The sequence below is a fragment of the Lottia gigantea genome (genome assembly GCF_000327385.1).
Source record: "Lottia gigantea unplaced genomic scaffold LOTGIsca_77, whole genome shotgun sequence".
Lineage (NCBI taxonomy): Eukaryota > Metazoa > Mollusca > Gastropoda > Lottiidae > Lottia > Lottia gigantea.
The window spans coordinates 450,514-467,587 of record NW_008710566.1 but is presented as its reverse complement, the minus strand read 5'-3'; the positions used below and the strand labels follow the sequence as shown (position 1 = coordinate 467,587).

Below are 17,074 nucleotides of genomic sequence, written 5' to 3'. Positions count from 1 at the left end.
GACTGCAACTGAATTAGTGTTATCCATACAATTACTAAATGCCACTTAAGGAAGGTATCATAAACATTTTTAGATGGAATTTATATATAGATATTGTTTATCTTGTTGTTTATAATTGTATATATTGTTTTCACCATTTTACATACAAATCATATTAATATTTGACTATATCTATGTGTACTATTTCTGAATCTTGTTTTCAGTGAGACAAGGGAGCCACGGTGGCTCAGTGAGTTAGACGTTTCCTTGCTAACTTGAAGGTCCAAGTCCAGCATAAGTCGAGATGATACCTTCGGATTTTTCAACCCGGTTTCCCTTTGTCAGTGATGCAGGTAAGAGGGGCTGACATGGAAAAAGCGTCTAGTCGTTCGGATTGGACAATAATCCGAGACCCCGTGTGCCACAGGCTGTTGACGTTAAAGATATCTCAACAGTTGGAAATCAAAAAGAACAGGCTAATGCCGCTGTCTTCATTAGCCCACGCGGTGCAGAAAAGTAGGACGTAAAACTCCATTCATTTCATTTCATTTTTTTTTCCGTGAAACAATTTCGAAACACCTGATGACACTGTGTTACTGGGCTTGTCAACTAAACATCTTTCTTCAATGTTGCATGTTCAAGTTTTTAATCTATTGCATACGTCTGATTGAAAATTAGAATGGTGCAAATTGATACTATAAGTGTCCCCGATACATATAAACCTCTGTACAGTGTCCCCGATACATATAAACCTCTGTACAATATTTAATATGTAAATGTATTGGTATCATGATGGGGAATTCTTACTCTTCATGGAGTTTAAATAACTGAAGATGTTAAGTAATAACGTTTATTAAGCTACCTACATTTATAATATATTTAATATTTATTATATTCTTAGTCGAGCACAGTTATTTGTGCAGATCCAGAGGGATTCAAAGCATAACGTTATTAGAGGTAGTTTAAGTAGTAATCAACACAACGTAGGTCCGACTAATACTATATCAATTACTATTTATTTTCCCTGTAAATAAAATACACTGCTCTCGTCTACGGACTAATAAAATTAAGCATTTTTTTAAAAATTAACATTTTGCTTCAAATTGAGAATCTTTTTACGATCTATGCGGAAGCACACTGTGTTGATGACGTTCCTTTAATGTCCCATCTCTGAGTTGATTAACCCAGTTGAAAGAATGGCATCAGGTGTTCCTGCCTCGAAAGCGACACCTGTGTATCTCGTCGAGCAATGAGCAATTTGACGTTAATGAATGAATGATTTTGGGCATGGGGTATTCTTGGTTATTAGAGAATGATATGTAATATTCCTGCACTATAATTACTTCACGAAGTCTGGAAGTTCTTTGAGATGAAATCGCCATTTTTGCCATTGTGTGCCCCGACATTCCGCCATAATAAAATGATCGTTGTTTTTCTTCAAACTGGGCTGCAGGCACAAACCAGTAGAAGGGTTCATTAATGTTCGATCCTGAAAGAAAACAAGGAATTACTAGCATGGATCCAGACAAAACAAAGTTTTAAAAATTCTAATTTTCAAGGCATTATACCTTGAGATCTTAACAGAACAATATTAGGATTATACTGACAGTGCAGTGTATTCCCCCCCCCCCCCCTCCAATTAATTCGATGGCTCCTGAATAAATTCTGACAACTTAACACTATACACCATTGCCATCATACATAATACCCAGACAAGGGAAGAACTTGATAACTTCAGTGGTTGCGGTTCGGACTTCGAGATTTATCCAAACCGCCCGACTTACCTCTTGGTACACCCATTCCGGGTTACCCGTACATCTAATAGCTACCCTCGGTTTATCGACATTGACACATAAAAACGTCTTAGCTGACTGCCGAATTTGACCTTTATTTGTCAGTTGCCAAAACTGTTGAAATAAAAATTGAAATATATTTAGTTTATCCGTAGATATTCTAGTTGTCAAAATCGGTGCTCGACGTACACAAATATTTCGTTACGTCACCGAAATTAACTTTCCGTAATGTGAAAATTAACGTAATTGCAGACGAAATGGACGTTGATTTTGCGACTGGAAAGTGACTGCAGTAGTCTAGATTAAAGTGAGCTTTTATCATTCGGTAAACAAGCTATATCTTGATGACAATATTTCTAATAAAGATGGGTTTCCTTGTTTTTTAGTGTCAAATTAAGCAAACTATTTGATTAATTGGTGTTTCTAATGAATTATCATGTATTCTTAATCATATCATTATGTTCTCATTGCATATGATTAAGAGTTTTAACTAATCATAAATGTCTATGTATGTACAGTCTGGATAAAAAAAAAAAACGACTTTTTAACCTTTCTTGATCGGTCACTCATTGGAATTTTGCTGGTTATTCTCTTCTAATTTAGCTAATTATGAATTAATTATGGACATATGAGACACACTGGTATTTTTCCAAGTCATTAAAACACCTCTACTTTCGTTTTTTATAAGTATTAGCATATTTTTATAAATAAAAAAAAGGGAACCCATCTTTAAAAGGCAAATAAAATGATGAACATTGAAACCGAATGTAACAAATTGGCTCCAGTAAAACTAGAGTGTACCCAAATGTACTAAAAACAAACCTGATTATAACCCTTATGATGACAGGCACCAAATCTCAATAACTTCTGATCTCCGTAAGAATCTACACATTTAGCATGGCCGTCATTTACTAACTGTAACATAATTGGACACATTGTTTCAAATTTTGCGAAACATTAGCATATTGTGTTACGGGCACAAACTTGAATGAAAAAGAGGGAGGTGTGTAGCACAGAATGCTTGAAATCTTATGACGTCATGTGCAAGGTTTCAAATCCCGAAGTTAAAAAATCGCCAGGATGAGGTATCTTTCGTCAAGCCCTTTTCTCCCTTCCGCACATAACCGCAAGACTGGTCTACCCAATCAGTACCCCAGTAAGACCCCCCACCCCCTCCACTTATCATTAGATAATAATGAAAAGTTTTATTATACCTCGCCTGATCTAATTGCGTCATTCTGTAGAGCCAGATCTGGGTAGATATTTTCAACATACCAACTAAATGGTTTACAGTTAAGATCCTTCCTTAGTTTCTTTCTTTCAGAGACATCGCCAAAATCTAACTACAACGAGAAAAGTGATAATGAATTTTGGCAGCACCCCTGGTAGCACAGTTACCAGAATTGGTCAGCTTCTCACAGCCAGAAAGGGGGGGGGGGGGCTCTTATTAATATAGACTACTACCAAGAGTAGTGACCATTTTTCACTGGGGTAACCTTTAACCTCTCAGAGTCCACATAATTGTAAATATTTTGTACACCCTTTAACGCAGTCGTGCGATAACAAAACCCCTTTTTACAAAATGGTATGGTCCAAAACAGATTTGAGGTTTATAGGAAATGACGTCATATAACAAGACGTCAACAAGGACGATTTTTTTTTTCAGTGCGAAAACCTTTTCGTCTTTGAAAATGAACGAGGAAGGTATTAAAAGCGCTGATAAAAGAGTATTTTTAGCAACACAATGACGTTTCCTGTATTGGTAAGTTTATTTCATTGAATTCTGTTTTTGAGGCATGTATTTTTATATGGAAACATTTCGATAAAAAAAAAGTGAAAACATTCGGCGACACCCGCCACTTTCCTTTGGAGAACGTACTTCCGTCATTTTGGTGTATCTCCAGCATTACAATTCCATCATAGAAATGCAATACAGTAACTATGGTTCCATTTTGGCATTATGAAGACCAGAAACGCCACGCGGTGTGAAATGGAGGTAATACGACAGGAAAGTGACATTGTCAGATTAGCCTACTCCTTGCATTTTCCAGCGACTGATAGATGGATCCTTTTGCTAAGCTTGAAGCACATTCGGCCTCACGCCATACCAGCGGAATTGGACCAGTTTTCCCGAGAGCTGCATTTAAAGACAAAAGTCCCGAATGTACAAAATGGTAAGCCTACTTACTAAATCATTGTTAATTCTTTCATAATATTTGTACTTGTATTCGTCCATCCAAACTTCCGCTACCCGGATAGAATTCTTCCTGGCCACGTCCCCTCCTCCGGGCCATGTTATAGGGTTCTTCTTTCTGAACACGTGACCTACATTTGAACATGGGATAACCTCTACACTACCATTACACATCCATGCCTTGAAAAATTATTAAAAAGAAAACATATTTAGTCTACTGTTATAGTCCAAGAAGCCTACCCAAGTTCTATTTTCTTGGCGGTAGTGTGGGGGTTGGGCTTATTTTTTCAAATGTGCTATACAGACCTCTACACCTAACGCATATTGGTGAAGCGGATGCCAGAGGAAGAGGCTGGGATGGAATTGAAGGGAGGTGGCCACTATTTAAATCTACGGTTCCTAACTTCTGATACTAGAAGGTCAAGGGATACCCGTGAGCACCCCAGAGGGTACCGGAGCAAATAAGGAGTTGAAACACTCACTCCTTGCGTTCATGCGAAACTCTGTATGGTTCTTACATGGAAATAACACACATTAACGGAGTTCACAATCATTTGGAATCTCTTTCCCGACTTATTAAGTAGAATTATTTCAACATAGCCTTCAAATCATATTTAAAGGTTTAGGTGAGAGTGGTTGTAACAACAACATATAATTGGAATTACGAAAGCACAGGCCGAGGTGAAAATTCAGCTCATTCAACGACAAAATAAAGTACTAATAATGATCATTAGGGTATCAACAGCTTCTAAACGTCGCAAGGGGGTGCGAAAAAGCTGGACAAGGGGATTTTGATATTGACAATCAGTTAAACACACAGGATCTTGGCAATTCTTACCTTAAAGGATAGTTCCATATTTTCCCCACCCCAGTAATCGAGGCCAGGGTCGTAGGTACCGATACGTTTGAAATATTCTCTGTCTATTGTGAATAATCCACCAGGCATCGTTGGTGATCTGAAAAAAAGTAACCAAAAGACATTTTACCAGAGAACTGTCAAACAAGGCTACTATTTCAAAACTTATTGGGACTTTCAAGCCTAGATGGATTATTTTTTGACGGCCATCACTCCTGTATTCACACTAATCGGTAATCGTTATTATCTATCACGGGCTGCAGCCGGACGTTCTTAATCTTGATAAAATATAGCTGTTGATATTTCGTTTCGGTTCTATAATTAATATAAATTTGATTTACTTAAAGATGAAATAAAAATGTTTTCATAGTCAAAATTTAGAAATGTATAAATATCTTGGTGCAAAATAATCAACCCAAAACCACCAAAACCGAAAAACCATTAATAATACATAGGGCCTAAGGGCATTTTTAGATCTGTTAAGGGTCGAGAGTCAGTCTTTATATCTAATCAGTGAGCAGCAGCTCAATGCCCATGTACAGTTCAAGTTTAAGATTAATGTTTCGAAACTGAGTAAACTGACAGATAAAATGATTTGGGCATACCTAATGTCGAAACTGACTTGAAACCCTATAGACCTTAAAGGTTTACTACGTCTTAGAATAAACATAGAATTTAAGAATTTTAAACTTGGCCAATAAGAGCCAGTAGATATACCTGGTGTCATAAATAACATAACAGGATCCTTATATAATCCGATAAATCAAAAAAACTTAATAAAAATGCAATTAAATATTAAGAATAATTAGTTAGTTTTATGAATTTTCCAATTTTTCTAGATTTTACAGGGATTCTGTTGTAACTTTATGACACCAGGTAAGTTCACTGATGAATATATACTCATATTGACCATTCTTGAGAATTAAATTTTATGTTCATTCTAAGACGTAGTATCTCATTAAGATGAGTAACAAGTTTACCAAAACCAAACTAACATAAACCACACCCATGACTGCTCTCAAAACCATCTGATAGGAATGAACATGTAAGAGAAGGATCCAGTTCCGGTCGTGAATGGGGTGGGGTAGGGGTTAATGGTAAGGATGTTTGGGACAGAGACAAGACTGCCAGCCAAAATTCTTTATTCCAAAGGAATAAAGCAAAGGAAGTTAACCAATCCCAAAGAGATTGGAATCGAACCTGATTGCGGCAGTAGGATTATCAGATCGGGCCACATTTTTCCAAATGAAGGTCAAGCTCCTAATGTCCAATATACCAACGGATAATTGGATATAGCCCTTGGTATAGAACGTATCATCGTGAATCATATTAATCATAGGGAAAACCACATGTGTGGGGTCTTCGTAGATTCTTTCCAAGAGAGGCTCGAGCCAACCTACAAAAACATTTCCAATAAGCATGATAATGATAATGTTATGTGAGATTCTTTACTATGGGGTCTTTGGATTTTAGTTCAAACCGACTTGGAAATACACTAGGGCTGCAACGATTCTTGAAGTTGCGATTCGATACACTATACGATATTCATCCAACGATACGATTTATTGTGATAATTATCGCGATTCATTGATTAGAAGAAGGACAGAGAAAAAATAGTACAAATTTGTAAAATTACTAACAAGTTTGTCAATATTAAGCACTTGAGAACATTTAGCAGTAAAGTAAAATATATCTCAATTTTTAATGTCAGAAATAAATTTTTGCAAATTTTGATGTGAAAATCATACTTGGAAAATGAAAAAATGACACAATTTCTTATACACACAAGGATTCTGTTGGTTTTTAAAATGGTCTAAGAATTAATCGTGCCGATGCATCACGATTATTTTTATCCAACGCAATGTATCGATGAGAAGAAAAGAAGCACTGTTCGTCGGTGAATCTTTGCAGCTCTAACATACACAGTGATTGATGATAATTTTTCAATACCTCCGTGTATATATTAAAATTGGTATTTTGTGGACTGCCGCCGATATCGGATTTTTTAGGGTGGTACAAAACAATGTGAGGGTGAGGGATATTAATTGGGGGATAAGTTTTAGTTCACCAAAACCAATTATATTTACAGTTTTGCTATATTCCTACTCATTGGCTGGGGCAAAGGATTCTAACCTGACAGCATCTGTTGGTTTTAATTTACTTTTGATGCTCTCTGGAATATATCTCCAACAAAATTGTAAGCTGGCTATATCAAGACCCCCATGAGAGAAGAGGGGGCCATAATGAGTACTAAAGTTGGCATCGTCGATATTTGCAATGGATGGAAACACTACGTGATTTGGCTCCTGGAAAATCCGGAATAAGATCGGTTCTAGCCATCCTGGAAGTTAAAAGAATCGGGAAAGCTTAAGGTGGCACTATGTACATTTTGTGGTTTGTTCTTCAAGGTACAACGTTGAGCAGGTGGCGCCCACGTGCCATAAGGACCGCAAACCAAATTTTTCAGTTAGAGTGTCGTGTCAATTGACTGTTTTTTTGTCAGTAACAATTGGACTTTTTGATCAATGGATTGATTTAATTCCATTTATATTCGATAACATAGTTGCCCCCTTTAAAGATGGGTTCCCTTATTTTCATTTATGAAAATAAAAATGCTTATACTTATTTGAATAGAAAGTAGAGGTGTTGTAATGACTTGGAAAAACACCAGTTTGTCTCACATGTCCATAATTAATTTATAATTAGCTAAATTAGAAGAGAATTTCCAGCAGAATTCCAATGAGTGGCCGATGAAGAAAGGTCAAAAAGTCTTTTTTTTTTATCCAGACTGTAATACACAGACATTTATGATTGATTAATTTTTAGGACTTTGGAACGGACGGCACTCTTTTGGCGATAAGTTAGATACTTAAGGGAGGTCACATTTATAACGTACAATATGGGCTTTAAGTTTACAGACACACCAGAGAAGATTGATGACCATGAGGGTGAAAACTGTTAAAGAAAAGGCAGATGATAGAAGAGTTTTAAACTAGTCTACTAGAAGAACAGAGAATGCAAAGGTAGGGATAAAATTCAAGAAGAGAGTTGAATTAAACTTTAATGTGTTCGGACATGATATCTGAGAGTTGTCGAACCTGATGGCGTCTGTTGGATTCCAATATTTCCTTACTCTCTTGTCTATCGGTTGCCAAAGAAAAGTCAAGGAGCGCATGTCAAAGATTCCTTGGTGAGTTGCGATGCTTGTTCGAGTAAAAAATGTGTCAGCGTTTATGTCCTCAATGTTGGGAAAAACAACATGGCGGGAGTCTTCAAAGATTCTAAATACCAAAGGTTCCAGCCATCCTATAACAGAGGAATTCCATTTATTACAATATATGTCGCCACGGTTCGTGCTTTCTGTTCAACTAACGCATAAAAGAAAATTACTATAGTCCTATGATATAATATTTGATAATCATTATGATTTGTAATTACTCGACCCGTGCTTCGGGGGCCGCGGTGGCTCAGTGAGTTAGACGCTCGTTAACCTGAAGGTCCAGGGTTCAATCCCGGCATAGGTCGAGAGAATACCTTCAGATTTTTCAACCCGGTTTCCCCCCGTCAGTGATGCAGGTGAGAGGGGCTGACATGGAAAAAGCGTCTAGTCGTTCGGATGGGACAATAAACCGAGGCCCCGTGTGCACGTTAAAGATCCCTCGACAGTTGGAAATCGAAAAAGAGCAGGCTGTCCTGGCAAAATTTCTCTCATTGCACCCTGCATGGCGTTACCCGTCTTTATTAGCCCGCATGGTGCAGAAAAGTAGGACGTAAAACTCCATTCATTTCATTTTCGACCCGTGCTTCTGGTATTCGGAATCTGTTAAATTAACGCATCCAAAGGAAATTCCTGCAGTTCTGGTATATTTGTACGAATTAAATATTCTAATTCTAATGTCATATGTGGGCGAAACTAGAAATCTGCTCAATTGATGCATCTCATGAAATAAATGATCTACATATCTTGGCAGCCGTATCAAAATGATAACGTAAATGACCCCGTAAAGAAAAAAGGAGAGGGTGCAGTATTAGGAATGATCAACCTTCTGTACTGTGAATGAAAGGGATATAAATGTCTTTATATATAACTTATGGTATCTTTACCATAAGTTCCAAATGAATGTTGAATGTAGGTGTAGGTAAGGTGGTGCTCCCTATATTAATGGATACCGAGAAATACCCACTTGGAATCCCAGAGAATCATACTTTATTGGATCAACGTCCGATTTCCGGTGATAAGCAACATTTTTTTCATCTAAAAACCAAGTCACCAATGGAGAAAACTCCATATTTAAATCTCAGTGCTGTTGAAATCTTAAAATTTGTGTTATATATGCGAAATATGCTGGGAAAAACAACATTGCGACTGTCTTCTGCTATACGAGCTAACAGTGGTTCAAGCCAACCTACAAATACAAGCAAAGGAACACAAAAGTTCTTAAAGGAACACAGGCGTCTGATGTTGGCTTCGCTACCTGAGGATTTCAGCTTCCCATACCACTTTTCAAATATTGTATTGATTGGGTTGCTGGATCCAAAGCATACAAAAGGGTAACTGGGGTTATCAGGAGTAATTGACTCGGAATGATCAAATAGAAATGGGCTACGTCTGGATGTTGCCTACTACCAGGTAAGCTGGCCCCTGGTCCAAGTCTGTTTAAACGACGACCTGGTTGAAACCTTGTTGGTCAAAAAAAAAGCTTGTAATCAGGTTGCTGGCAGGCAATGGAAAGCGCTGACTCTGCTTGACTAAAAAAATGAAGGCCCGTTATAATATAAGATTTGAACGACATATAGAAGCGAGGAGCACATATAACAAAACACAAGACAATACTATTGAATATAACACACTTATGTGCAAGTGTGTTATATCCAATAGTATTGTCTTGTGTTTTGTTATAGCCGTTATAATAGTCTCCGTGGGTAACTAGTGCGATGGAATAAAGAGTAGTCCTACAAAGATGTCCCTCGGGCGATGGCTGGGAATGGGCTAATGTGGGAACCTAGTACGGGGTAATTGACAGAGTATGCTAAGAATGGAAAATCCAGACATGCAATGAGGAATCATAATTTGGATTTCCAAAAGGGTGTAGTAGTAAAATTAAGATGAATTGGAAACCTGATGGGATCGGCCTCGGATTGGCGACGTTGACGTTCAACATCAGGGATGCCTTTCCATGTAAACGTCAGCGACTTCAAAGAAATTCCTCCAATTTTTTCTCGTCGTTGCTTACGGGCCTTAAGTGTGAATGTTTTGGCAGCAATGACTTGGATAACGGGGAATATAACGTGTCCAGGGTCGTCGTAAACTCGAGCTAACAGCGGTTCTAACCAACCTGCGATGTAAAATGTATGGAGTGCGGTTGTGGACTAAGTAATTGGGCGTTCCCGCTTCTTTTTTCCTGTTAGAGAGTCTAAAGAGCTCATAATATTTATTTGGTATTTGAGTTGGTCAAATCGACATCCCGTTTTACAGACAATAACATATGTTGGATATTTAATATTATATGTTGGGAATTTAAGGTTTATCCTCGCGACATTTCTTTGTTTGGTATTCATTGTAATGCCCATTGCATGTATGTTGCATGGGTCTAGTTTGCAAAGCTTGCGTCTTAATGCTATTGTTGCAGCTTTTGATGACTTGCAGACCTACTGGTACGTCTAAATGCTACTGTTGCAGCTTATAGTGGCTTGCTAATCCATTGCTACATCTTAATGCTACTTTTGCAGCTTATAGCGACATGCAAACCTACTGTTGCGTCTTAAGGCTATTGCTGTTGCTAGATCTACTGTTGCGTCCAGAGAAAACTTAGTCAATCGTTACTGTTGACACAGCTTCCAGCGACTACCAACACAGCCGTAAAAGGAGGGTAAAAAATGTTTGTCCTACCTGGAAAGCATTCACAATGGGAGTCCAAGAATGTCACTGTCTTGCTTTTCGATGCCTCGAACCCCAGGATTCTAGCCCTTGTCAGTCCGATTCGTGTTGGAGATCTTATTAACTTGACTTTTTCCAGTTTACTGATGTATCTGTCCAATGGTGCCTTCAGATGCCCTGCAATAGAAAGTTATGTGTGGAATTTCTAGATTAAAATCTGTTTGGTGACTTCTCTTCAAGCCCAAAGATGTCCTGACGAGAGTTCATCACCCGATGCAAGTGTCTACAGAATGAGAATGTCATGGCAATAAAGTGAGAACAACGATGATTTTCTTATAGAGAAAAGCAGATTGTACCAATTGAAAAAGAAAATATTTTGAAAATGAAGACTACTTCCGTTGATAATTGATGACAAACGTGATGTCAGATTTGTGTTTTGATAAGAATTACTGAAAATGAATACTATCAGTAAAATAAAGCGACTAAAGGACATAATGATATACTTACGCATGTCAGATAAGTCATCCACTAGAATTACCTCCCTTAGTAAAGATGGTGGCGATCTGTCGATTACGCTATGAACAGTTCTTAGTAACGTGGACCAGGCTTCGTTATGGAATACTATAACCACACTTGTATCTGGAAGTTTTTCCATCGGATACTTTTTGTTTTTACATCTGTAAGAAATAGTTTCGACATACAACTTACAGCTTTTTACAATTTTGATATTGTTGCTATTAGATCCAGGATTTGCGACAGTGACTTAGAATAAATAACATCATGATTTTGTCAGGTTTTTTACAAAAAAACATTGGCACAGAAGCCAGGAAGCAAACGGGAATAAGGTGTCTATAGGTGTCTTCGATATACCAAGATAAGAAAAAACACCTTGAAACACTTTCATTTGGTTTCCCTCCAAAGGTCACTTTACAGGGAAGGGAATTAACTTCCACCTGGATAAAGAGAGATTGGGCTAACTGGCCAATTCGGCATCCTACATTTCATTCTCTTTAAAGAAGCAGTCATAGTACATGAGTTTGGAATCAACAACGAAATACTTACTCGGGTATTCTGCTGTCATTTAAAGATCTGTGAAGAGAGATCATGTCGCTGGCGTACTGGTTGAATTGATTGTGGGACCAACCAGCATCGAACGTCTTCTTCTGATCTTCAGTCAGGTTGTCCCTCTTGATGTTCACACCTTCTCCTCCTTCACCTATATAAGTCAAAACAGACAAAGCATCAGCATCAAGCAATGCAAATCTCCGAAAAGGTGGTTTCAAGTTCACTCTGCAATCCTTGTCCAAAAGCAGACAGAGCATTTGCATCAAACCATACCACCAGAAAGATGGACCAAGGTTACTTAGTCAATCTCCATCGAAAGGAAGCAAAGAGCAACATAGATAAAGCATTAGCATTAAACCATACAAGCTAAAATATATCATTTATTCTTCGAACTTGAGTCGATCGTCTGTAGTTTACAATTGCAACTAGATCTTTTTTTGTTTCGAGACCCGTAAACAGATGTAACGCTGCGTCTTGCAGGTCTACCACTGCGTCAAGAGATGGTGGCTTGCATAACATTCAATTGTCATTGGAATAATTCATTGTTGAATGAAGTGCCCATCACTCACCTGGTCCATTTTTATCGACAACTTCTTGACCCTCTGCTTTCAAATCTCCAGGGTTAAACACTACGACCTCTTCATTGTCTTCATCTGCTTTCTCGTCGGCCTTCTCAACTGCCTGTCCGCCATCTTTCATTTCTATCAAAGCTTTTCCTGCAGCCTCTTCAGCCTCTTTTACTTGCTCGCGTATTTTTGCTCTTTTAGCCTCGATGTCCTCATCTTGAGCCTCGTTCTTAGCTTCAACAATGTCATTCTGTCTGACCACGTCATTGTGTTCTTCTGCTACTTTATGAATCAACGGTGCAAGGTGATTTTCTCCCCCTATGTCATTTCCGGCTTGTAAGTCTTTGTGATTTTCCTGACCATTTTGATCATTCATGTCTAAAATTTCTTCATTTTTTCCCACTTCCGCTTTAAATTTTTGTACCCCGTTACTGTCCTGGACGTCTGACCCTTTATATTTTGAACGTGAGAAATGGTCTGTAGATTTATCTAGAATTAGGATAGTCACTGCGAGGTAGATGAACCAAATAATAGGAAGAGCGAATATAAATTTAAAACAGAGTTTTGATCTCCGAAATCTCATTTTGACAGGTTTCGTAATTTACGTCTTGTACACTGTTAAAATAAACCTGAATATTTTACACGAAAAGCATTAGATGCTAGCTTGCCATTTTTTTTTAGATTGGAATTTAACAGCTTTTCCACTCTTTTGGTCACTATTTTCTGGTAATGTGGTGGTTGTCCTAATTTGAATGCGTTATTTTACTGCGAAGATGTATCCCGTTTCAACTCTTACCGGCAGTTTTTTTCTACTGAAACACGTTTGCAAAAGACGAAAGTTAGCTTGAGGCCTATCGTTTGACAAATACTGCTTGCTATCTTTAGTAGCGTTTTTTATGATGAGTATATAGTGCTATATCACAAGACGACGGTCGCTTGGTTGTATGGGATAGAAATTGTTATGTTTAGAATTGGGAAATGTCGAAACACGCTAGGGACTGTCTTTATGATATTTCGATGTTTCTTTGTTTACTGATTTTGTTATCTGAAAAATAAGTTTGTAAATTGTTGAATTATAGAGATGATAATTGATTGAAGATGATAATGGTGATGGTGACGGTGATAATAGTGAGGGTGACGGTAATGATTATGATGGTGGTTATGGTGGCGATGAATGTAGTGATGGTGATGATCTCGGTGATGGTGACAGTGATGATTGTGGTGGTGGTGATGTTGATGGTGATGATGTGTATAACTTATTTCATGTCATCAATCCAAAGAGATAGAAGACAAAAGGAGAAAAATGAAATTAGTCCAATAAGAGTTAAATTAGTTTTTAAAACACCAACTAATAATATAAGGTTTAATAAACATTTAAAATAGTTATGGCGTTCGAAGAATTCACCTCAAAATACGTAGGATTGGAGACATATTTTTCTGGATTTTGGAATTTTATTTAGTTGTCACTAATTTTGATGGCCTTGCTAGTTCTCAAAGCGTGTCATATGTTGAAACTGTTTGAATGAAAGAAAGAAAGAATTGATTTTTCTTTTTTCGGTATGTGTTTAAGTAGGTACAGCTGTCGCCGGTGACCGAATAACAGTAAATCGATTTCTTAAACTAACTTCGATGCATTTTTAATGTTGTCAACTTCCATGCTATATTATAATCGATATGTGATATTCATGAACATGCAGATAGGTTGTCAACTTTGAGTACTGTCGTTTTCTTAAAATAAAGGTTGGTAGAGGACATTATTAAAAATATTGGTCCGTTACAGGCATTTAGCAACCTCTAGCAGATACTTAATGGAAGCAGGTGTGCCTTTTTACGGATGGTTGATTGAGTAGTACTAGAAATGTACGAAAGTCGCATAATTCCTTCAAAAATATATCAAACAAGGAATTTTTTTTCCCTATTTCTATAGAGAAAGACAACATGTCTTTTTAACTTTCAAACGCAGATAACTAGTGACAAACGTGGATTTGAAAGCTCAAATTTCGACAGTGGGCTGTGAACACTTACTGATTATATTAGCTAAAAACATTCCCAATTCAGAGTCTAAGGTACGATCGGTAAAAATGTCGCATCTGTCCTGTAATAGCGCCGAAAAAGGGAACAAGCGCTCCAAAGGTTTAATATTGGCAAAAATCAAAAGTAGTTTTACGGCTTACATTCTACGTGTCTAACTCTTGTTTGTACTTGTGATGACTTTCAAAGCCAAGCAGTGTTCAATGCGGGAATGAATTTTGCTCAGACAGCAGCAATGACCCACTAGATTTCCAACTGTCGAGATATCTTTAATAACCTTGAGTTATTCGTCCCATAAATAACGATCTGTAACGATCTTAAAACGTTATTAGAAAAATCTCATACAGCAAAGTAGGCTTATGTTTTAATATGTTTATATCATAGTCGTTATGACACCCTTCTGGTGTTCGAGCGTTTAACTGGACTATTGAAATTAAACAAGAAGAAATTCAACTCACCTTCTTTCGTACATTTCCCTTTCATTTTCACAGAATGTCTTATATTTGTCGAGTCAATACAGTTTTGAGCAACGTGTTATATCAAATCGAACGTGAAATATTATATTCAAATCTGTCGCCACGGCTATCGATTACTTTATACTTGAGTCTAACTTTAATTGTCAGTTCAGAATGGCAATACTTCTTTCATTCATCCATTCCTTCATATATTCATTCATCCATTCATCCATATTATATTCAATCATAAATTAGTGTTAAAAACAATGTCAGCTATTTTTTGAAAAAAAGATTCGTCTACAATAAAATGGAAACTGGCGTCAGTGGTTTGTGTTATGACGGTAAAATTAAATTTAATTAATACTATAAACATTATTAGCAATAAGTTGATGCCGAGTTGACAAACTTACACACTTTATAAATAATCGTAAATATCAGTGTGGACTCTCTGAAAGATCGAGGGTTTTTATGATATGGGATTTTCTTGGAAGGAAATATCAAAGAGACCATTCGATCTCGATCCCTTCATCTCTTAACAATCAGAACCGACTTTCATCACTGAAAACGAACCTCAAGCAATCATCTTCGTTCAATGTGGGTCCACCCTTATCTCATACCAAGGGCTGTCAATGGCTGTCCTCTGTACGGCCTGTTAGCCCTGATTCTTTGACTTTGGATCCGCTTGGACACGGTCTTCCGGTCTGACCCAAAGTATCAACTTGCTGATGACGTGACTGTTAGAAAGGTTCCAGAGATGCAAGGTACGCAACATTGTGTCCAAACTACACCTCCATTCGTCACACTTCCTGGGATTGATAAGACCATGTAAAACCAGTATTCGTGATACGATGGGTACACAAATACAGGTCATCACGTGGTGAGGTTACCCTGATTTGCCTGCTCTCTACTGCAGTGGTGCAAGCATGATGGCTATGTTCTGCAAGATGAGGACCCTTAGTGCACGTGTATTTTTGTGTATCCAAGGATCACATGATTTTCACTTTTTTGAGCCATAATGAGCAATGCTGGGGTATAATTCCTACAAACGTTATTGTTGTGTTAGGGTAATATTATTCGGATGGATAAGTTTCGAACTTGCCTGCTCTCTACTGCAGTGGTGCAAGCATGATGGCTATGTTCTGCAAGATGAGGACCCTTAGTGCACGTGTATTTTTGTGTATCCAAGGATCACATGATTTTCACTTTTTTGAGCCATAATGAGCAATGCTGGGGTATAATTCCTACAAACGTTATTGTTGTGTTAGGGTAATATTATTCGGATGGATAAGTTTCGAACTTGCCTGCTCTCTACTGCAGTGGTGCAAGCATGATGGCTATGTTCTGCAAGATGAGGACCCTTAGTGCACGTGTATTTTTGTGTATCCAAGGATCACATGATTTTCACTTTTTTGAGCCATAATGAGCAATGCTGGGGTATAATTCCTACAAACGTTATTGTTGTGTTAGGGTAATATTATTCGGATGGATAAGTTTCGAACTTGCTGTATATTTTTGGTTCAATTTCACTGTTAAAGTGATAAAGGTCTTGAGTTAATAAAGTCTAACTGACGTATATAAAAGGCATTTTATGAGATATCAAATCCCGCCAGAACAATAGGATGACGTCACTATAGGATTATAAAACATTATTAAGTTTAATGCGGACTCCAGAGAAAAAAATCATTTTTCTGTTAACCTTTATAGAGCTCATTGTATAATGTGAAAAAAATTGTTCAGATCGACATGAATTGTTGAATGCGACATGCGTGATTCTATCACAATGCTAGCGGATGAGTAACGAACCCCGAGGGACGGTAGTTAAATGGCTGTATATCATTCTAAATGATCGATACAGGTAAACAAATTGAAAGTAAAACAGGAAGAATGTATTCTAACCATAACAATCGATAGTTTGGTCTGATTTAAGATTTGCGGAAGTGTAAGCGAACCCTTACGCGAGATTTACATTCGGTATGGTTGTACTGGGGGAGCTGAAATTCCATTAGCCCGTAAAACGAATCAAACGACCGCATCCCTTAAGAAATAGCCTTGAAAATTAATCAGATTACTACCGGACGCAGGCTATCGCTTTTTCGAACTGATTCTAGCTTACAAAGTGATACGGAGTTCGATCCCATCCGGATAGCTTCCCCGATCAGTGGACCAGAAATTTCCAAACCTGGCTTACCATAAGTAATTGTGATGTGTTATTTACTGCCCAGGTTTACACTGAGTCCGTTAAACGTCTTATCGTGAA

The 17,074-nt window shown here is 37.6% G+C and overlaps 2 protein-coding genes across 2 annotated transcripts; both read right to left on the bottom strand.

Moving 5' to 3' along the window:
* Nucleotides 1–816: 816 nt before the first annotated feature.
* Nucleotides 817–2,708, bottom strand: LOTGIDRAFT_236215 (hypothetical protein; the record flags this gene model as incomplete). Its single annotated transcript, XM_009066498.1, has 3 exons — nt 817–1,468; nt 1,764–1,886; nt 2,595–2,708. 3 exons carry the CDS (start codon nt 2,706–2,708, stop codon nt 1,319–1,321), a joined length of 387 nt encoding a protein of 128 aa, XP_009064746.1. The 3' UTR covers nt 817–1,318.
* Nucleotides 2,709–2,980: 272 nt separating this feature from the next.
* Nucleotides 2,981–12,022, bottom strand: LOTGIDRAFT_131969 (hypothetical protein; the record flags this gene model as incomplete). Its single annotated transcript, XM_009066497.1, has 7 exons — nt 2,981–3,115; nt 3,961–4,146; nt 4,805–4,922; nt 9,942–10,158; nt 10,713–10,877; nt 11,208–11,377; nt 11,763–12,022. 7 exons carry the CDS (start codon nt 12,020–12,022, stop codon nt 2,981–2,983), a joined length of 1,251 nt encoding a protein of 416 aa, XP_009064745.1.
* Between the last annotated feature and the right edge of the window lie 5,052 nt (nt 12,023–17,074).